Source organism: Lytechinus pictus, chromosome 18 (genome assembly GCF_037042905.1).
Source record: "Lytechinus pictus isolate F3 Inbred chromosome 18, Lp3.0, whole genome shotgun sequence".
Classification (NCBI taxonomy): Eukaryota; Metazoa; Echinodermata; class Echinoidea; order Temnopleuroida; family Toxopneustidae; genus Lytechinus; species Lytechinus pictus.
Genome location: NC_087262.1, coordinates 19746102 through 19768853, shown reverse-complemented (window position 1 = coordinate 19768853; position 22752 = coordinate 19746102). Strand labels below are relative to the sequence as shown.

The 22752-nt window shown below is 36.0% G+C and overlaps 1 protein-coding gene across 1 annotated transcript; it reads right to left on the bottom strand.

The window, feature by feature from the left end:
* Positions 1-303: 303 nt before the first annotated feature.
* LOC129282308 (cytochrome P450 4V2-like) lies at positions 304-20779 on the bottom strand. The gene is made up of 9 exons (XM_054918240.2): positions 20415-20779; positions 17713-17906; positions 15397-15466; positions 12729-12855; positions 10362-10562; positions 8358-8460; positions 5638-5772; positions 4397-4576; positions 304-1849 (listed from the first exon to the last, which is right to left on the bottom strand). The coding sequence occupies exons 2-9, from the start codon at positions 17807-17809 to the stop codon at positions 1686-1688; spliced, it is 1077 nt and encodes a 358-aa protein (XP_054774215.2). The 5' UTR covers positions 17810-17906; positions 20415-20779; the 3' UTR covers positions 304-1685.
* Positions 20780-22752: the final 1973 nt, after the last annotated feature.

Sequence of the window (22752 nt, the reverse complement as noted above, 5' to 3'; positions counted from 1 at the left end):
ATGGTGTGTCTATGGGTGTGAGAGGGTGGGTGTGTGTGTGTGGGTGGCGATGGGGGTGAAGGGGGTGTATGTACGTGTGCGAGTGGCGGAAGTCGTGAGGATATTCATGTGCGTGGGTGTATGAGGGTGTGTGTGTTGGGCCGGGGCCGGGTTACAGACTTGTATTTCAACAATACCTAAAGGAGAATAGGCCTTTTTTCAGTTGGTAATCATTTTCCACAACGCTGTCTCATATCTACCAGGCTAAAAAAAACATACACACACACACACACAAGAAAAAAAACATGTGATAAGAAATACTGTCGATTTGCTTCAACAAATATTTATTAATTTCCAAAGAAAAAGTAACCATGTACATAATTATTGAAAAGTATAAAAACATTATTGGGCTTCACGAACAATTCAACTGTGTTAGTAATGTATGAACACATTGTAAATAAGGTCTAAAGTCAGTGGAAATGGTTTGAAAGATACCCACACAATAAGAATTAAAATAATTAGGCAAAAGGTAAACTGTAAACATAAAATTCTGCAAGTGGTCTTCGGAATAATGGTTCTCACAATTGATTTAACTCATTACAATAAGCAGTCCCAATGATCATTGTTCATCGCTCATTTAAATTGTTTAGTGACCTAAATGTTCATTCATAACAGCCTGTAGGCGAAAAAACTTGAAATATTGAACACTAAATTAGATTCTCAAATGATTTCATACAGTCACTTTCTCGATGGCCTAAGGCTCAGTTATTTGCATAACACAGTGTCACTTTAAAAAAGCCAATTTTGAGCGCAAAAGAGGATTATAAATTAAAAAAAAAATACTTGAATTTTATTTCTCGAGGTACATCTCAACATATTGGCCAGAAATCGTTTCATACATTGTCATATTAACAAAGAAATATATTTATCTGTATTGGTATGCAACTTGTATTTACTTTAATGCGTTGATCTATCAAAATCAGGAGGATAAAAAAAAAGCTATGCATGAAAAAGGCTATCATGATGGAAATATCTATACTGGAGGGCGTGGCAATCATTATTTTTTAAAAGATTGTCCATTAGTTCTCAAATCCATATCGATCAAATCGCACCTCTTTACAATCCATTATAAATTGAAGATAAACGCCATATGATTATCATAATACATATAAATTCTGATATTATATTTGCTCCCGGGGGCTTCTTATGAGGTACCTGGATACGGTAAATTTTTAATTATTATTTTTTTTTTATCTCGAACTCGGGTGCATTGTAAAATTACCTCTTGATGTCCCCTGCTACATGTACTTGAGATTCTTTTTATTTGTAATTCATATTCATGTCCGTTTGTAATGCAAGGCATTTTTTTTTAGCAATATCCATATATCTTTCATCTTTTTTATCTTTTGATATCATCATCACTATTATTATCATCATCATAACCATCATCATCATCATCATCACAAACATCATCGTCATCATCAAACGAGAATCAACAAAATTTGGTGTAAATTAATCGTCATTCTATGCAAAGTCGAATGTGAATGAATGAAATAGGTTGATAACATGATTTGTTTCATTTTGGTTTCATCCTAAGTTTGAATCAAGAAAATCCAATCGGAAAACGGTGGTACTGTTTGGCAAGATGCAAATGACAATGACAACTACAATTCTTTATTGTTGAACCTACCACTGATACCATCTCGTTACTTTCTCCTACTGAGCTTAACCAACATACTGCCCTCTATCGGTCGAATGATGAGCTGTCCAGCAGGTTTAGCTTCATCAACGGTCTGGACAGATTTTATCGAGAATTTTCGAAGGATGCTGGCGAGGAGTGTCTTTTCTTCCATCATGGCAAATTTCTGACCTGCGTTCATTCAGAAATTGATGAAAGAATAAAAAATCACTTAAAGTGCAAATATTTGAAGTCATACCTAACTAGTCTGCTGTGCAAACCCTTCACTTGGGGTCTGAATGCAAAGCCTACAGTGACTTGTGTATTGAATATTCTTGAACGTCACACGGGCCTAATTAAAACTGGCGGTCAAAAAATATTCATTCGACCCAACCCATTCTAATTTTTTTAATTTGATATTGCTGATTGACAAAAATGAATGAATATGATTGACAATCTAACACTGATTCTAGGGAGGGCACCTACTGAACTTCTTTTTTCCAAATTGGAAAGATATATCACCACTATGGAACAAAAATTTTACGGGCGGAAGAATTAGGGCCATTTGACTCTCTCAAGTGATGAATTTGATCCTGTCAGGTGTAGTCTTCATAAATGCTGATTTATTTTTTAAATGAGCCGGTCGAGGTACCCTTTTCTGGTCAGATATGGAATGTCAGACATTTATCCTATCCACTGATAGTAAACATTCAACCCTCGAATTTCCTCCTTATTTTTAAGGAATTCTTTTTAGGTACCACTTTAACACACGAGTCTATGGAAATCGAATTAGGCATGTAATACCTGTAATTCTTATATAACCTTGACTCTAGCCTATTACAAGGGGAATTCCCTAGTGGATGAAATACCTGTCCAAACTCTTCAGTAGCAGATTGCTTTCACTAGTATACATGTTTCAATCATCAAGAGGTGAACCAAAAACTGAACTTCATGGCTATATGCAAGGCTACATAGGGGGTATTATAACAGGTAACAAATTGTGATTAGTAACTCTGTGTTTGTGAACCTAGCCTAGGTTAGGCTGTGACTGTGGAGGCTAACGTTAGTCTCTGCGATGTTGTATGTTTTCGCATACCAACGAGCGCTGCTGTATTCGTGTATAGCACCCATTACAAGATACACTCAACATTAGATAGGCCTTTATCAATTGCAATTGTGAAATTGGTTCATGGTAAAGGTAAAGGGATGGAGAAGAGAGAACTTTAGAATTTGGCTGAAGAGTGGTGGATTCAAGGGGGGGGGGGGTAGAGAAAGGCATAGTAAGTATGTTGGGGGGGGGGGGTGGCTGAGAATGAGTGCTACTGCTATCTTGTTCTAAATTTTACTTACTTCTAGCCAGACTAGCCCCATCCCATTTAGAATACAAGCCATCTAGCCACCCCCTCTCTCTCTCTCTTACAGTACACCCCTTGTCATAGGAAGATGTGAATATATAGTATGCTTGTATGTTAATTCTCATTTATTTTTATTCTTATCTAATTCAACTCATGTGAATCTGGTATTTATATTGTGGGCAGTTCTTGAATCCAGATATGCACACTATTCATATCATTATAGGATTTTGGGCCCTACATTGCATCCATTGTTGAACTACATAAGCAGATAGGATGTGTGTATATCCATAGGGCACTAGACATATAGGAGTAACATTAAAATTGTCATTACATAACACATATGTATATTTCATGCATTTCTTTGCTATAAAGTGAGTGTACAGATGTTGAAAAAAAGCCAGGGAGGTAATTTAAAAAGAAGCCTCCATGTGTCATACAATAAAGGTCACACGGGCCTAATTACAACTGGCAGTAAAAAAATATTCATTCGTCAATCCATTCTAATTTTTTTAATTTGATATTGCTGATTGACAAAAATGAATGAATATGATTGACAATCTAACACTGATTCTAGGGAGGGCACCTACTGAACTTCTTTTTTCCAAATTGGAAAGATATATCACCACTATGGAACTAAATTTTTACGGGCGGAAGAATTAGGGCCATTTGACTCTCTCAAGTGATGAATTTGATCCCGTCAGGTGTAGTCTTCATAAATGCTGATTTATTTTTAAAATGAGCCGGTCGAGGTACCCTTTTCTGGTCAGATATGGAATGTCAGACATTTATCCTATCCACTGATAGTAAACATTCAACCCTCGAATTTCCTCCTTATTTTTAAGGAATTCTTTTTAGGTACCACTTTAACACACGATTCTATGGGGATTGAATTAGGCCTGTGATACCTGAAACAGCAGATTTTGTATGTGCTAGGCTTTGTGCGAAGACCCACTTGTTGATAAAAGTTTCATCAGGGTCTGTGATGGCAGACAAATACCCCCTACCCCCTATAACAAGAATAGAGAATCCGAGTTTGATTTTGAAATGAATTTCGTGCAAGCTCTTTATTGTGCAATGAAACGAGATTCATGTTTAACTTTCTCCTAAGCCGAGTGCCTGACAAGGAGGTAGCAGGTAAGTTTTCTGAAATTGTCTTCTCTCACTTGTCAGGGGATCGAAACTATACTGAAGACCTTTCATACAAGAGGCAAACATTCTAACAATCACACTAATCGCAGTTTAGAGAATAAGCACAGACTCCAAAGAGGAAAGGTTTTGAACCACCACAAATCTTTTCCTCTTTTGATACAGTTTCCCACCACTGCAATCAAACCCTTCATCATCTTAGCCATTCAACCCGACCCGATGTCCCGATGACTCTTACCAATGCAGTTTCTTGGTCCAGCTGAAAAGGGCACATAAGCATACGGATGTCTCTTTTCTGCATTCTCAGGGAGAAACCTATCAGGGTCAAACCTATCAGGGTTTGGGAATTCTTCCGGGTCCTGATGAAGGCCATAGATACTCAAGGCCACCAGAGTCTCCTTCGGGACAACCTTCCCATCTATAATCATCAAGTGACAAAGGCAGTGAAATAAGTGAATTGTAGTTAGATGAATATTCAAATATGGTTTCATGTAAATCTAGACAAGCACACCATTTCCCTCGGATGCGAGAAAGGAAAAAGTGGCAGAAAATCTAACATTTGCACAGATAAGGGGCAAAATTTTCTTCAACAAGCGACGGGTTTCAAAAGTATCTTAGTCTAGATGTTGAAAAGGTTCATTATGAACCCGAGCTGAAATTCTTCCAAACTTTTAACTGGTGACAATTCTCAACGCTATTGAAATTTTAGACTGGAAAAAAGTGAACATATGCAATATGACCCCTTTCTATATTATTGTCATCCCAAATCATTATAGTGCTCAAGTAAATCTGCAGTGGGATAGATATTGGCCGGTATATTCAATTCCACAGACTGCACACGACTCTTGAATTATAGGATACGGACCAGGCTAAAGAAATACAGGCTACGATCTTAACCTCGAATCTGTAAGTCCAAGATTACTTTGACTAAGCGGGACCAATGTCATGAGGGTGGAGGTGGTAGTTACAAACAATGCCCCCGCATCGAGTATTTGAATACCAAAAATGAAAAGTGAAAGAAAAAAGTATAAACTTTACGTACATACTCTAATAGGCAGCCTATTAATGTTAGGAAGTGCTCTAGCTGTAATGCAACTGTTTCTCCCTTCAAAACTTGAACAATCGATCACTCAGTCGCTGTTACTTACCTGGCATTCTCTTCCCTGCACTCCATTAACTCAAGCTCGCTTTTCTCGATTTTGAAGTACATGCAATTTTTTTCTTCTGGTCCAACCCTGCCCCCTACATTTTCTCGTCCTCAACTTGCTCCTACTTCTTAATTCCTGGTACACCCACTGCTGTAAAAGTTAATGCAGGGTGTACAGAGCTTGGTTCAGCCTCGCAGTTAGTGAAACCGACTCTAACTGATAAAAGCTAACGTTATTTGAATGGTAAATAAGCGGTCTAATTACAGGCCGTTTCGTTGGGGCTGTAGCTTTATGAAAGTAAGTGCTCAATGTATCGTGGAACGGACGTTACCTAAGATGATGTCTTCATCAAGCTTCCTGAAGATACTTGGTACAGAAGGGAGGATACGAAGGGTTTCCTTGATGACGCATGTGAGATATGGAAGCCTAGGTAGGTCATCTGACGTCACGGGTCGCAGAGAATCTCCTGTCAAGAACATTACTCATCAAAGTAATCATTTGATATTATGCTCCCGTTTATTCAAGGCATCCAATTACCATACTTTAGATGGCATAAATAGGGACAGTATGAAATGTATCACTCCAGAGTTTCTAATTTGGTTTACAACGACTACGCCATATTTTATGTTCCGAGGATGAAGCATTCTGTGGAAAGAGTGGTATAATCATAATACACAAAGGAGCCACGTTGAGTCGTTTTTGATAGGTATTGCTACATTGACTTGCCATATATATTGTCCCATTTACATAATTTATGACAAGTAAAGACGTTTTTATTGCTTCAATGGATGACGATTTGAGAAAAAGGGTATAGGGTCCATCTCCCTCACCAAATTACGACCACTGAATTGATCCAGAACAAAGGGAAACAACAAAGAAAGTTCAAGTTCCAAATGTCAATGATTCGTGTAATTTGGAAAATATACGGTATATGGCAAGTCTTTACTCCCTCACAATAATAAAGGTGATTCATGTCAGAAAAAAATGACAAGCCCCCCCCCCACAAAAAAGGTCTACACTTGCGTATGCACGACAAATTTCCCTAACAAAAATTAATATTTGTTATTGCCCTCAAGGGGGGGGGGGGCACGGGCCGGATGTGCCCCTTCCTGGATCTGCCACAAGCACACCTCTTGCCAATGTGTAGATAATCGTTTAATGGATGCTAACTGATTACAGGCACCCACTTGCTGCACGGTCAGTCATTCATCCCGCCCATTTCTGAAATCCCATATACAGTGCGTCTCAAAAAAAACTATACACTTTTGAAATGGCTATCAAACAAAAAATATGTCACTTTGGGGGAAAATACTTATATATATGGAAAGCCAATAAAGTCAATTTTCAGATGACACCAAAAAGTTGGAAAACTATTCATGCCTGAGTGAGCACTACCCACTTAAACAAAGGGTATGGAAATAAGGCTGGGCAGGAATTTGCTTTCCAATTTCTTTCAGTTTTTGAGATGCGAGTCCCTTGGAACTTGCAAAGTTGAGGGTGTTCTGATAAATCAATGATCAATCATTAATCAATTTAGGTTTTTAGAGCAAATTTCAAGAATAATTAAAGTGAAATTAATGCATGAGAGAACATGAAATACAATTTTTAACTTTTTCACGTGGATCTCAGCAATGTGATCATGGAAGGGATAGGACTTAGGTGGGGGAAGTAGGTTGATGGGATAAGGGTCAACAGATCACTTAACCCCCCTCCCCCTCTCTCTCTCTGCCCCTTTCACCCCTCCTGAGAGACTAGCCTTTGCTAGGGGGAGCAGGAATTAGCGTTCCAGGGTTTTTTTTAGAGGTGGGTCCTTTGGAACTTGCAAAGTTAAGGGTAGGGTGTTGTGCTAACTTACTGATGAATTGAGATCAGTTTTGGTTACTTACGCAAATTTCATGAGTTACAAAATTGAAATGTAATACATGAGTAAACAGGAATTGTAATTTTAGTGTAGCATTTTTAGTTTATTATGTGGATCTTAGCAAGTGTGCTTGTGAGAGTCAGAGTAATGTGACTGTACCTCTTACCTGCAAGGGGGTGAGATAGGGTAAGACTGGGTTAAAGGGGCTTTCTTCTTTGTGTTCTCTTTAATACAAATTACATGTCATGTACTCACCCCCGCCCTCCACTCCTTTCTTTCTCCTGGATGGTATTAAAAACTTAAATACGTCGTGACGTATGGTTGATGTGTCTTTCTTTTCCATGGAATTATTATTAAGAACTTGACTAATTATGGTGATTTATGAAATAATTTATTGAAAAAGCTGAATGTTTGATTGATAATTTATTGAAAAAGGTGAATATTTGATTGATCACATTGATTGCGTTGATTTACTAACAAATTGTTGATTGAATGATTGATAAGTGAAAGTTGATGACCTAATTTTCAGAATTTATTATCAAATTGACAGTCCACTATGGACTTAATGCGTGCACGCAATAGCAATCAGTCTCAATCTCAACAGGAAGGGGGGGGGGCGGACCTGAAGGAGGGAGGCTAACAGTTCTGTTGACCCTTTTCCATCAGTTTACTTCACCCACTGAAGTCGTTTCTTACCCCTATTCTCCTGACTCCAATGAACACACTGCTGAGATCCACATTGTAAAGTTAAAATACTGCACTAAAGATTCAAATTCACGCTCACTCATGCATGAAATTTCAATTTGATAATTCATGAAATTTGCTCCAACAATTTAAATCGATCATGAATGACCATCAATTTAATTTAAATTAATGTAATTTGCAAGTTCCGAGGGACTCGCCTCTTAAAAACTGACAGAAATCGAAAGGCTAATTCCTGCCCACCCTAATTTTCATACCCTTTGTTTAAGTGGGTAGTGCTCACTCAGGCATGAATAGTTTTCCAACTTTTTGGTGTCATCTGAAAATTGACTTTATTGGCTTTCCATATATATAGGTATATTCCCCCAAAGTGACATATTTTTTGTTTGGTAGCCCTTTCAAAAGTGTATAGTTTTTTTTAGACGCACTGTAGAGCCGCCCAAATTAAGCTTTAAACTGTTTAATAATGTTTGATAATCTTGACCTACCAAAGACCTGGTCCATTTCCATGTGTAGTCGAGCCTGTACATCCGGATGATGTCCAATCAGAAAGATAGCCCATCCTGCTGCAGCAGCAGTGGTGTCATGGCCCTGGGATATAGAGAGTAAAATCAGAGAAAGGATGTTAGATCTAGTCTAAAATACTTGGAATAATGGCTAATGTGAATAACGTTTAGGCACAATCTAACATTCGAAGCATACAAAAGTGTACAGTAACCGACGATGCTTTGTTGTTCATAATTTCATTCATGGTGAAAATTCGAAATTTTAGTTTGTGGGTATTCTAGCACCCTCTCTTAATGGTCCACCTTAGAAAAGTGTTAATTTGAATCAACAGAGAAAAATCAGACCAGCATAATACTGAAAAAAAAATCATCAAAATCGGATGTAAAAAAGAAAGTTATGACATTTTAAAGTTTCGCTTGGTTTTCACAAAATAGTTACATGCGCATCTCAGTGATATGCAAATGAGAGAATCGATGATGTCTCTCACTCACTATTTTTTTTGCTTTTTGTTGTTTGAATTATACAATATTTCAATTTTCACAGATTTGACAATAAGGACCAACTTGACTGAACCATAACCATATAATGTTAAACAATGGTAAATCAACAGGTTCAGGGAAAAAAAAATCACAGGACAATGAGGGGAAAACTAGAATATTTCATGTAATAAAATATAAAAGAAATAGTGAGTGGATGACGTAATCAGTCTCCTCATTTGCATAACGACCGGGATGTGCATATAACTGTTTTGTGAAATTAAGCGAAACTTTGAAATGTCATTACTTTTTATTTAAACATCCGATTATTAAGAAATTGTCAGTGTTATGCTTGTTGAATTTTTCTCTTTTTATTCAAATCAACTTTTTGTTGGGTTGGACTTCTCTTTTAAAGAACAAGTCCACCCCAACCATTAGTCGATTTGATTAAGAAGAGAAAAATCCAACAAGCATAACACTGAAAATTTCATCAAAATCGGATGTAACATAAGAAAGTTATGACATTTTAAAGTTTTGCTTAATTTCACAAAACAGTTATATGCACACCCTGGTCGGTATGCAAATGAGGAGACTGATTACGTCATCCACTCACTATTTCTTTTGTATTTTATTATATGAAATATGAAATAGTCTAATTTTCTCCTCATTGTCAAGTGAAACAACGATTAATTCTTCCCTGAACATGTGGACTTAGCATTGTTTAATAGTCTATATATGGTTCAGTCAAGTTGGTCCCTATTGTCAAATTTGTATTTAAAAAAAATGAAATATTATACAATTCAGACAATAAAAAACAAAAGAAATGGTGAGTGAGGGACATCATTGACTGTCTCATTTGCATGTCACTGAGTTGTGCATATCACTGTTTTGTGAAAAATAAGCGAAACTTTAAAATGTCATAACCTTATTTTACATTCGATTTTGATGAAATTTTTAGCGTTTTGCTAGTTGGATTTTTCTCTATTTATTCATATCATAATTTTTCTGGGGTGGACTTGACCTTTAAGAAAGGCCACCACGATTCCGTAAAACCAAAACCGAACGAAATGATATTTGTGCACTGAAATTGTTGACAGACCAAAACAAGTTCTTTCGTTTATGAGGGTGGTCAACATGTCCATCCTGACTCGCCTGACTCTCATTTCTCTCTCCCATCCCGCGCCAATATACAGATAAGTGCATGGTTTACACATGAAAGTGAATATAGCTATATCACTGATCCTTACGCTTCGTTCGTAACTCATCGCAGACCATTCAATTTTTTTTTATAAGATCAATACGATTGCCACGACTGATATTTTTAATACAAGAAGTTCCACATTGGTATTCATAACGCATATAACATTTTCATTGATTTGAATTGCGATGAAACAGCAATGTGCTTAAATAAAATGCCTTGCTCAAGTGCCGTGATACGATCTCATCTTACAATCTGATACGATCACCACGATAGTGGAGCGAATCGTGACAGCGGGAACGAGGCATTACCTCGAACATGAAAGTATCGACTTCTTCACGAATATCGTCCAGCGTGAAGCTCGCGTCTTCTCGGTGCATCTGAAGGAGTAGATCAAGAAATGCGATTCTCTTGCGTCTCCTTGTAACCGATTCGTCACCACCACTACCATCATCATCCTTGCAAGAAGACCGAGAATCTTTCGTCGAATCCTGAAGTCTTTCCTGTATCATCTAGATGTGATGCGAATGTGATGAATATTATGATAAATAAATGGTGAGTGATAATTCCAGCTCTATACAGCTTTTTTTTTTTTTTTTTTTTTATAGAACGCATGACAGGACGCAACAGGGACTTTGCCAAAGAATTTTGACGGGGGAAGGGGGGGGGGGGCAATAGATTGTGTCATGTTGCAACGCTTTAATACGACTTATACTTCTTTCTTACTCTATTCTTTCGTCTTAATTTTTTCTCCCTCCACCCATCTTCTTCCCCGCTCCCATGTATTATAACTTGAAATGTGAGGGAAGCCGATCTTTCTCTCATCTATACGTTGCGCTGTCCCCGAAATGCAATGAACATTGACGAGACCTTGATTTCCCAACCTTCAGATAAAATGTTTAATATACATGTATTATGTTAATCTGCAGTCAGTCATCCATGCTTTAAATCCGCTTTAATGCCCGACTACGGGGGTTGCCGTATTCATCTCGCAATCATATAGAGATCATCCTCGGGCATGGCCGTTCGCAGATTTTTTTTTTGTTCCCAAGGGCAGGGATCGAGGGGCAAGACGCATAAAACACTCAAGAAACTCAGACGCGAGAGAGCGAAGCGACTGAACTTGTCTTGGGGGCACTTTTGCATTTTCGGAAGTGAATTTGAGGGATTTCGTCCACAAATTTAGTGGATTTTGTGAAAATTTTCAGTAAAAAATGTGATTTTTCAAAATTTCTAGGGGCTCTGTCCTCTATGCTGCGTACGGTCATGTCCTCGGGTGAACTTGATAGGCCTACCTATTTCTGGAAATTAAGGGGTGATGTGGGAACCCAAATAAACCAATGACACTTGTGCACTTATGAGTAACAGTAACATAAAAACACTTGTCTTGTCGGTAAACACGGAAGTAGCAAAATTCTCTACCTGGTTCAAAGCCGATAAGATTATGTCTGACTGTAGCCAAAACAAATTATACCATTGTTTAGTTCAAGAAACAAGAGAGTGCCCCATGACTTATCACATAATTATTATAATTGATAATCTTGTAATTTCTAAATTGAAGAACATAAATTTAATGGGGTTACTTTTAATGAGATCATGGATCGGAGCATACACATACATTGCCACATCTGAATTACTGTAACTATATTTGGGATAATACATACAAATCAAGCCTTCTAAAACTACAAATCCTACAGAAAACAATCGATCCGATTAATTACAAAGTCTTATATGCAAAGTGCCAGTAAACCACTTAAAAAAACATTAAAAACAACAACAATATTTTGCCCTTAAATAAGCTAAATATTATACTTTAATCTTTATGCACACAGTTAAAAATTTGATTTTTTTTCCACTGAAATATTGCAATTAATGTTTTCACTCAATTCAAATTTTCATTCATGCTGCTCGACAAAAATATCATTTCCATCTTCCTAAAGTGAGACTTTCTTCCTCTCTAAATTCAGTAACTTTTACCGGTGTAAAAATGGAATCAACTCCCAACTTCTCTAAAAGATTGCTCAACTGTATCCCGTTAAAAAAAAATTGTAGGGCCTACTTAATGAAAACTTTATAACATTGTCAGGGTGTGTGTGCGTGAGATTGTGTGTGAGTGTGTTTGCGTATATATCTGCAGATGAGGTTTGCCTTTATTTGACATTTACAGTTTTTATGTTTTGTATTGCAAAGTTTTGTTACTATTGTCTTTTTGCGCCATTTTATACAAGCAATTTACTTTTTATGGTCCTAGCCATATTTAATATAATCTATTGCATATTATATACACTGCATGATTTAAAAGTCTATTAAGTTAGAAAGCACACAAAGCTCCACTTATGGAGTGAAGCCATGTAGAAATCTTTTTGAGTCCGCAAAATGGATTTTGACCATAATAAATTAAAAGAACTGATGATGAATAAAATAATGCCACTATTTCCTACCAGGCTTGCAGACTTTAATACATCATGTCCATTTTGACGTCTTAAAAGGGTTGTATAAGCCTACTATTGCTTCATGGATAAAGTTTCTTACACTTATTCACTACATTATAGAGGCTTATTTTGTCAAGGGCAAGATGGATCCACAATCTTTGACAATGTCCTTCATCAGGAGAATTAACCTGGTTCAGAACAGGTAATTCCCTCATTTCACAAATGAATATTTCATTTCCCGCTTACTTTGTTTGTGACGTCATGGAGAATTTTCAACCTGCGATCATGCTCTTTACCTATCTCTAATTTCTTGAAGATGAAGTCTGGCCAAAGCAATGGATTCTTTCCTCTTACTGTCAGCAGTTCACTCATTCTGTGAAATTATATCGAGAAAATTATTATCATTAGAAAATAGCAAAAACTTCGAAAACCACATGGTCATAAATATCAGTAACACATCCAAGGAAGATTAATTTTCATGTAATGTTTTCTATAATTTGATTATCGATTAAAAGGAATTCATCACTTTTTCGACTCGCTTGCTTAGCTCTCTCGTAAATTTTCAAAATTAAGGCAAAAAAAAAAACCACCCACGCAAAATATTATCTTCATTATACTACCGCCATAACCCCGTTTCATTCATTGCAATACTCGTTAACTATAATACCAGTTAAGGTTCCTGAGCACTTTAAGAAACTTTTTGAGAACCCTTTTTTAGGGTTCCAAATAAGGAACAAAAGGGTTCCAGTTCGTACCTTCAATTGTTTCTACCCTCTTAAAAAGGTTGGGCAAAAAGGGCCCAATTTTTAACCATCACTTGGCAACATACTGTCCACACAACTTTTGGTTAAAATCTGTCCAAATTGGGTAATAAATTTGCTAAATTGGATAATAATTGCCTAGAATAGTATATTTATTTACAACATACATTACCCAAACACAGTGGACAATTTGTTGCCCAACATTTTAAGTGTGTAAGAGTGAAGTAACACAGAGAATTATCAGTCCAACAAACTACGACCGGTCCGATGAAAATCCAGTTTGGAGAGTAAATTCACGCCTTGGGCAAAACCCATGCATAACTTCACGAAGAGCATTATCAGATTAAAAAACCACTCTGTCCAGCATTTCTCCCATTCTTTTTCCCTTTTCTTGACAATTTCCTCTATTTCTATAGCAAATGAATCCTGACCTGTCACGGTAGAACTAATATAAATCCTTTTCGTACATTATCATCATATCAATAAATTCTCTTAGAATTCCTTTTAGAGCCCATGTAGATTGTTGTCGACGGAGCATTCGTTAACAACAGACCAACGAGAGCTTCATTAATCTAAAAACCTTTATAAGTGTAAGAAATATTAGAGAATGGACACCCAATCTGAATGATTTGAATTAATTTGCTATTCTGGATTCATTCATTTCTTTTGTTTGTTTCTTTGATGTTTCATTGGTACATCTATTTTATTCACTGACTGTTTCTTTCTTCCTTTCTTTTCTTTTCTTTATTTCTTTTTTCTTTCTTTCTTCTTTTTTTTCTTTCTTTCTTCAGAGCTTTATTTTAATTTTTGTTTCTTACATTCAATTTTGCGCTATTGTTCGTATTTCTTTTCTTCGTGCTTTTCTTTTAAATAAAGTTTCCTTTTTATCTCCTTTTCGTATTTCTTTCTCAACACTGTTGATATTTCACGGAATAACACAAACAGTAGCAAAGTCTTGTAACCTCATCATGCTCATAGTCATCAGGATGTTTGATAAAGGTATTAAGTTTGTTCACTTATTTACTATTCTTTAATTAGTACAGGCCGCCTAATAGCAGAATTGAGGTATTTCATCAATATGAAAAATTTTTAGAATTTGCTTGTAGTTTTTATTGTGATATTATTGTCATGGGTGATATTAACTGCGATATTACGAAAAACCATTTTATGTCAACACCAAAATCTTTGACCAAATTAATACTGTATATTTGCTAAATTTATAAATGATTCTTCATGTACCAGAGTGACAGATTCGTCTTCTACGCTTGTTGGCCACATGTTTTATATGGAAATCCCAACAAGAATTATGGCTCCATGGAAGACCAGCAGCAATGCATTATTGCAACTGAATATGGACTACCAGCCGTAAAATTTACTTTATTCCTTACCTTTTATTACTGTATCTTAACATTGACCTTTTCATCTCATGTTATATGTATTTGTATGTGTTACATGTACTTTGTATTTGTTATTTTATATACGGAAATAAAACAAACAAAACAAAACAAAACAAGGATGTACAGGTAGTTATATGATGTCATACAATAGCCTATCGGGGGGGGGGGGGGGTCGTCAGATTCCTCCATCCCCGATCGTATACAAAAAAGTATCAAGAAATATCCGCGCCCGATCGGAGTGAGTGTCTACTATAGTTCCTTTGCAGTGATTTTACAGGGGCCGCGGAACGAGGGCTGAGCCGAAAGTTGGGGGGGGGGGGGGGCTGACCATGCTAAAAAATCACGATCAGATGGTAATTTTTACGATTTTGTACACTGTTTTGGAAAAAAAGGTGTGGGGGCTGAAGCACCCCAGCCCCCTCCCCGCGTCCCCTGTTTTAACCTCTAGCTGTTTCGGTGAGGATGATGTGGATCTATGATATAAATCCTCGTTAAAAATGATATATGTATATTGGTTGGCTTCACATCAAAGAGAAAAAAAATCCATAAAAGATGACCATGCAGTAACACCATGCGCATGCGTCATCACAGTGATTTGCACTTTTGACCAATCAAATTGAAGATCGTAGCAGCGATTTAAATCAGGGCGTGTGCAGTCTGTAAAAATTGTGGAAATCTTCGTGGAATATCCAATGAAAGCTAAGATGATAATCAAACAAAGAGAAGAAGATGTGAACACTAAGCTTGTTTTATTACCTTGCTACTGCTTTCACATACTCGTTTTCCTCATCCCCTTGCGCATTAGAAGAACGTCCCATTGCTGTAACTGTGGGTGTTAACAATGAAATATATACTGTATATATAATTAACCTAATTATCCTGTAATTTGCTTTATCAATGACTAATCGGCTCTTATACAACAAAAATAATTGTTTTGTTTATTCACATGAATATCTTAACGTTGGTCTGAGAATTATCTTTAGTAGATTGCGTTTTCCTTAAAAAGGAGGGTACATTGCTACTTTGGTCAGGTTCGGGTGAACGAAACCCTAAAAAACGTCGTTGTGACAAGAACATGAAGAATGTCTAAATTGCAGTGTTGTGGGTCTCGAGGCCGAGAGAACGTCCTCGGCCTCGTTCTCAAGGACGAAGGTTAATCCTCGGCCTCGGACGCAACCCTCTGGTCGAGGCCGGGTCGAGACCGTGAGGATTTTAGGAAGTGCAAATGCCGAATGATGTCAGTTTCTAAAAAAATAAAACGTTATTTAAAGTAATAGGGGGGTGTACTGTCGAGTACGTCCATTCACCTTCTTTCCTACTTTCTATGTATTCGTCTAATTTGTTCTTGATGCTAAAGCCAATCCATGCAGGTGCATTGAAAATGACGTGACGGAGACTTTTTGCAATGCATGCACGCATGCAATACTATACTATAGTATTGTTAAAAAAAGGGGAAAAAATGTTTTGCGCGTGCACATCACATTTCATCAACAACATTTTTTGTAAGAGCAAATCTTTGCTGTCTTACTATGAAAATACAAATGTGATTATTTCACATAATAAGCTTTCATTTTGAAGTAAAAGTACTGTTCCGCATGTCCGAAAAGTTGAAAAACACTGAAATTTGCACAACTTTGATGTTTCCTTTAATGAACAGTTGCCAAACGATATTTTATCTTGATGATTTATCTATGTTCCAAGGTTTTTTTTTAAACCATGTTTAAATGAATAATGAGCTTTCATAATGTGAAGGGATAAGTTTTAAGATGGCTGGGTGGAAGTATTTTATCCATGTTGATCTTTATATCATTACTGTTCCCACGCCTCTTCTTCGGATGAAGTGGATGGATATACCCGTCAACAGGATTCTAGACTCATCACTCATAGACGAATATACTCGTCATCGCAAGACAAAAGAGTGCAAAAAAAATGAAATATTCAATGTAAAATTACGCTGGCTGTATTATTCAAAAGAAGGTTGCAGAAATCGAAAGATGAAATGTTATATTAATAGTACTTTCACTTTTCATTAAAAAAAAACACTATAGTGAAAACTTTAACTGTGCCTCAGCGTTTTGGATTGGTTTAAAATAAAAATAGTCTGTATACTCTTAAAAATGTTGGGCAACATACTGTCCACACAACAATTGGTTAAAACTTTATCCAATTCTGGGTAGCTATGCTTTGGGTGAAAAGTACACAGTATTGGTTGAAAACTACCCAAAGATGGATAAGTTTTTTAACCAATTGTTGTGTGGACAGTATGTTGCCCAACATTTTAAGAGTGATATAAACTCCCAGACACCTTGAATTCAAAACAATCGGAAAACCTGAGCTAAACTTAACGAAATCTAATCGTCCTCTGTCAAAGGATTAACATGAATATGGTTAGTGGGTAAGTGGTTTGGTGGGTGTGTGTATTATATGGATAATATCTATGAGTGTACATGTATATCAGCATGTATTTTTTATGAAGGTGTGGAAAAATAATAGGCCTACAAAACCAATTAGAGCAGAGAGCATCACTGGGCAAAGAAATAACATGTATATGGTCCCTCTAAAGTCAGCGGCTTGTGCAACCAATTAATATCATAATATTCGGTCTTGGCCTCAGACAAGCTGATCTCGGACAAGCCGGCCTTGGGCACACTGCTAATTCGGGAAGGAAATTAAGACAACTAACAGAAAAAAGGATGTCAAAACATCATGTCAACTTGTTAGTTCAGGGTTTTACTCCCTTGCCTGTACTCTCTGATCATAGTGGCATGCACCTTTAGCAGTTTAGCTTAACCTGATATTTAAACAGAAGTTGGTTTTGTCGGGCCTCGTTCAAGGGGGAGGGGGGGGGGGGGTACACGGAGCAGATCATACCTCTTCCATTTTTTTGCTAGAATTATCATCGTGTTACCCTTTTATAAAAATTGCTCTGAGAAAACAACAACCCCTAGATCTCCCCCAAAAAGAACATTTAAAGGTAAATGTAATGATGATCAGAATGTTTTGTTTTACTTTCTTTTTTTATGGGGGAGCGACAGCTTTCTGTATATAAACCAAAGGCGGTTGGTGACTTACTGCATATGATATCCAGAACACAATAAGTAATGAGGGGGAATATATTGACCATGGCGGAGTTCTCCGTGAACTCTTCAAGTTTCTTGACCAAGATCATACTTTGTTCATTGAAAACATCCAGGAAACTTTGAAGAATGGAGAAATGGAAGGTCGGAGTAAGTAGCTTACGACGATGAAACCACTTCTTACCGGAACTGCAGAAAGAAAATTACAATCAAAATTATTGCTCGAGATTAACTCAAATTTTGGACTTAAGTTGTGGTTTAACTACGATACGAATAGTCAAATGTGAGAGAATTATTTGATATTGGTTTATTATCTAAGATTTATTTGATGAAAATGGCCAGTTAATTCCCTCTTTTTAAAGTGGCGATCAGTTGTTTCTACTATAACACAGAGAATTAAAGATCAATATGTCGAGAAGCGATATTTGTATATAAAAAAAAGTTGGATATTTTTATAGGTTTGGGAAATACAAACTTTTGTGTATCAAAAATGTCTACCAAGATCTTAATGATATTAAAAGGAAATAAATATCAAACCCCTACTCTGAAACATATTGGATGTCAAAGTACATGTATAATATAAATAAAAATGATTTAAGTAATATTTATTGCCTTTTAAAGTTATTATCGAAACAGGATGCTTACTAGTAAAAGCAAAATTTAAGAAAGTGAAAGTAATATAGACAATGAGATGTGCTATGTTTGTAAACAAGAATAGGAAACAACTGAAGGTCTGGATCTTATTCACATACCAGGAATTTCCGGAACGAATTTTGAAGTTGGTTGCGTACTTAATTTTAAGAAAGATGTGATTCAAAGGAATGAAGAGGATATGTCATTTAGAGTTAATATAGTAAACAATACAACAATATTTATCATTGTATTATTCTAGCAAAGAAAACTTTATGTTTGTGCAGTGTAAAAAATGAAGTGCTAATTTAGCACTTACAGTGCTTGCATAGTACGTGACTGCATTACGAGTGCTGATTTTTTAGTTCAAATTTAAACTAGAAAATCAGCATTCGTAGTGCAGTCACTATACAAGCACTTTAAGTGCTGAATTACAGTGTGTAGATCAAGGGCCTTTTCACACGTGAAACTTGAATCATCATTGTAATAATGATTGCTATTGTAATCGTGAATGTGATTAGCGTTCGTGATTCTAATCATGTTCTAGTTTGGTTTCACACGTGCTAAATATTCGTCATTAGCCTTATTTTTCATTATAATCATCATTCAAATTGCGATTTTTTTTTTACCGTGTGAAAGGGCGGATACTAACATTCTGCCATCTTTTGACTCATTTATTGCTCAACTAAAATAAGTATACCAAACAGGAAACGGCATTGCTTACAGCATGGACCTACCCCTCTCGCCCCACCCGCGACCTGTCCAAAGTAGGTCCCTTTAACACACACTTCGAATACAAGTAAACTTTGCCCCCTTCCGATTTCCCATCTCATAATAATCACTAAACATTATTGTTGTGTACATTGATAATTGATCTTGCAGTTTGATCATTAAGAGGTACTTGCAATTTTATCAGCATAATTAAGTTTGCAAAGACGTGCTCATTGGAGCTGGGTGTACTGGACCCCAAAAATTGTCATGACCAAGAAAGAAAAAGGAAAAAAAGAAGAAAAAGAAAATGGTGGAATATAATGATATTTCCTAAATATTGTTAACACCCTCTTATTTTCTTTTGCCCATTTTTTTAAATCACCTCTTAATTGATCAATTATAATTATAAATCATATAAACATAGGTAATAAACATAAAACCCAGGTTATCGGCTCTTATCGAACACGATAAAGGGTGACAAGAACATAACATCGAAGTGAACATAAACATGAACATGTTTTAGTTTAGTTAAGTTTCATTTCCCTCACCTGATAATTTATATTGTTTGCATTTAATTCATGTCATACATCATGAAAATTATATGTCGAATAAATTCAATTAATTCCATTGAATTAAATTGGTCTCCGGGCTTTTTCATAGTACTTTTGTACACAGCTTCTAGGAAATACACCGAACGTAGGGAAAATGAAGTATATAGACGATGTTGATAATGATGATGATAACAACAACAATAGCAACAACAACAGCTACGACAACAACAATAATATTAATTATAATAATGATAATGATAATAATAATAATAATGATAATAATATTAATGATAATAATAATATTAATATTAATAATAATAATAATAATAGTAATAATAATGATAATAATAATAATAATAATAATAATAATAATAGGAGTCGAGGTGTCCTTTGAAACGATACAGAAGGCAAGCTTGCTTGGAACAGCTCATATCTTACGGAAGGTCTTGAATTAGAAAGAGAAGTGAACAATGAGAAGAGGACCCATTTGATAGAATATAGAACAATAACCCTAGATTTCTGGAAGAAGTCCGGTTACTGTTTAATATACCAACAGAACATCAAGTTGTGGACAATGGAAATAATAATAGTAATAATAATAGTAATAATAATAATAATGATAATAATAATAATGATATTAATAATAATAATAGTAATAATGATGATAATAATAATAATAATAATAATAATAGTAACAATAATAATAATGATAATAATAATAATGATATTAATAATAATGATAATAATAATAATAATTAACAAGAACAACAACAATAATCCTTTTGTTTTACATAGTATAGTTTACCTTGTCAACAGCCCTAATCCAAGCCATGGTTCGAGAAACTTGTATAGGTATCCCTTTCTGATATGACGTGTGCTGTTTAATACAACCTGATACAGAGATAATCAATATCACAGTGGTGCTCAAAAGTTAGTGAACCCCATCCCATGCAGAAAACAAACATGTGTTCAAGTTCTGCCAAGTTTTAGATATTTAATTGTGAAGTCAAGTATTAAAATATCGCATCCAATAAAGTTTGTTTCTCTGGGCTTGCCGAACATTGCAGTGTTGTTGTCTTCTTTCAAAACTCAGCCTGAAGTCCATTTTCTGGTGTGGATCACAAACTTTTGAGCGCACAACTATTATGTCTTATGAAAACAAGGGCGGCCATAAAAAAGAGGGTGGGGGCGACCTGCTGTGATTTTTCAAAATGTTGAGAAGGGAGAGGGGTGAAAAAAAGAGCTTGCAAAAGGAATAAAGAAGGGTATTAATATTGTTAGAGGACCGGAATGTGTAATTCTATATTTATGAGCCCTGTATTCACTTAAACAAATTGAAACTAATTTATACCAGACATTCGTTTCATTTTATTGCGTTGAATTTGATGCAGAAATTAATTATAAATCTGTTTTGAAGATGACTTGTCACAGAGAGAGAGAGAGGGGGGGGTGAGAGAGAGATGAGAGGCGGGGTGAGAGCGGCTGCCTCTCCCCTACTGGGCTTGCAAACAAACTATATAATATCGGTTTTGTGAGCCGCTCGTTATTAACAAGATTATGTAAGATAAAGACAGATATTCATAAACAGAGAAAATATGTTTGTAAATCTCCAGTAAACAATTAATCAAACTATGCCTTCTTTCCTAGAGCTAACCTCTGTACACCCCCATAATTTATCTACAACTAGATTTGCAGACAAATTTTTATTTTTGTAAGTCGTTCATTATTAACGATAAAATGGAAGATAATCACAAGATGTTCAGAGACAGACAGAGATCTGTTTCTAAATCTCCAGGAAACAATAATTAATCAAACTGCCTACTTTCCTGTAGCTATATAGCTCTTTTTTACGCCCCATAATGTATCTAAAAATAATACAAACACGAAAAGGGAGTTGGGTATTGTTAAAGTATACATCCAAAGAATCAAAAGTATTTTATAATGACTTTATGTGGTCATCATTGTAAAGGGGAAGTATTACTAATCAGATATATAACTTCACTTTTCAAAATAGTGATCAGAGATTGCAGAAATCAGCTCTCAAAAATGATTTATTTTCATGCCATGATATTTCTGCCTTCCACCGGTCCTCTTGCGAGCTCCAGCTGAGTGACGTCTGTTAAGGTCTTAAAGGCGACCCGAGCTTAACGTGTAACTCGCCGGGTAAGTTCGCGATAAAGTGTTCCATTGCAATTATAATGTACGTGCGCGCACTGAATGGGGAGTTTGTGCGAGAAAATCACTTCAATTCAGTAGTACACAGTACCCCGACGGCATGGGTGTCGATCACGGGGGGGGGGGGGGGGGATATACCCCCCCAATATTTCAAGTGGGGGGGATGGCCTGTATTATCATCCCCCCCCCCAAATAATTCAGGGTAGAAAAATTGTAATAATGATGATGAAAAAATGAAAAGTTTGATAATGATGATTATAGTGATGATTATAGTATGCCATCAATCAGTTTGTTTCCCTCGCAATTTGTGTATATTGTTATTAAATAAAAACATTCTTTTCCAGGACTTTTAAACAGATGGGTGCAGGTTCAAGATGAAAATGAATGAAATGTTTATGTACCGGTATATGATATTTTTTAAACACATGACATAAAAGGACCCCGACGAAAAAAAACTTTTGTTGATAGGGTGTTCCATCCCACCAGTGGTGAATAAATTGATTTAAACAAATCAATTAATTCAAAAGGGTGGAAAAATAAACGGGTGGAAAAGGGTGGCAAGATAAACAGGGAAACCTCCATGGACGTAAATCCTTGAGGGGTAGATCTTGAAAAAATACAAAAACTTTTCTCAGATTTACCCCTCCCCACATCCAAGTGCATGATGTTTGTCCCATTTAATCTACAACCCTTTTGAATATTAAACATTTTATCATGTGACCCCATCAGATACCTCTCATGAAAATATTGAGGTTCAGTGAGCTCAATATAATATGATCATATTTTTACAATTTTTTAATAAGTGAAATCAATTTATGGTTTCAGAAAGAATAATCATTCATTTCTCTCTAAAGCGTATCTTCGAATATGAACATCGGAGGTTTTTTTTTCCATGTTATTCTTGTTATTGTCATGGACTTGAATAACCAAACTTGGTTGATTTTTTCTTATTTTGGCAAAAAGAATTT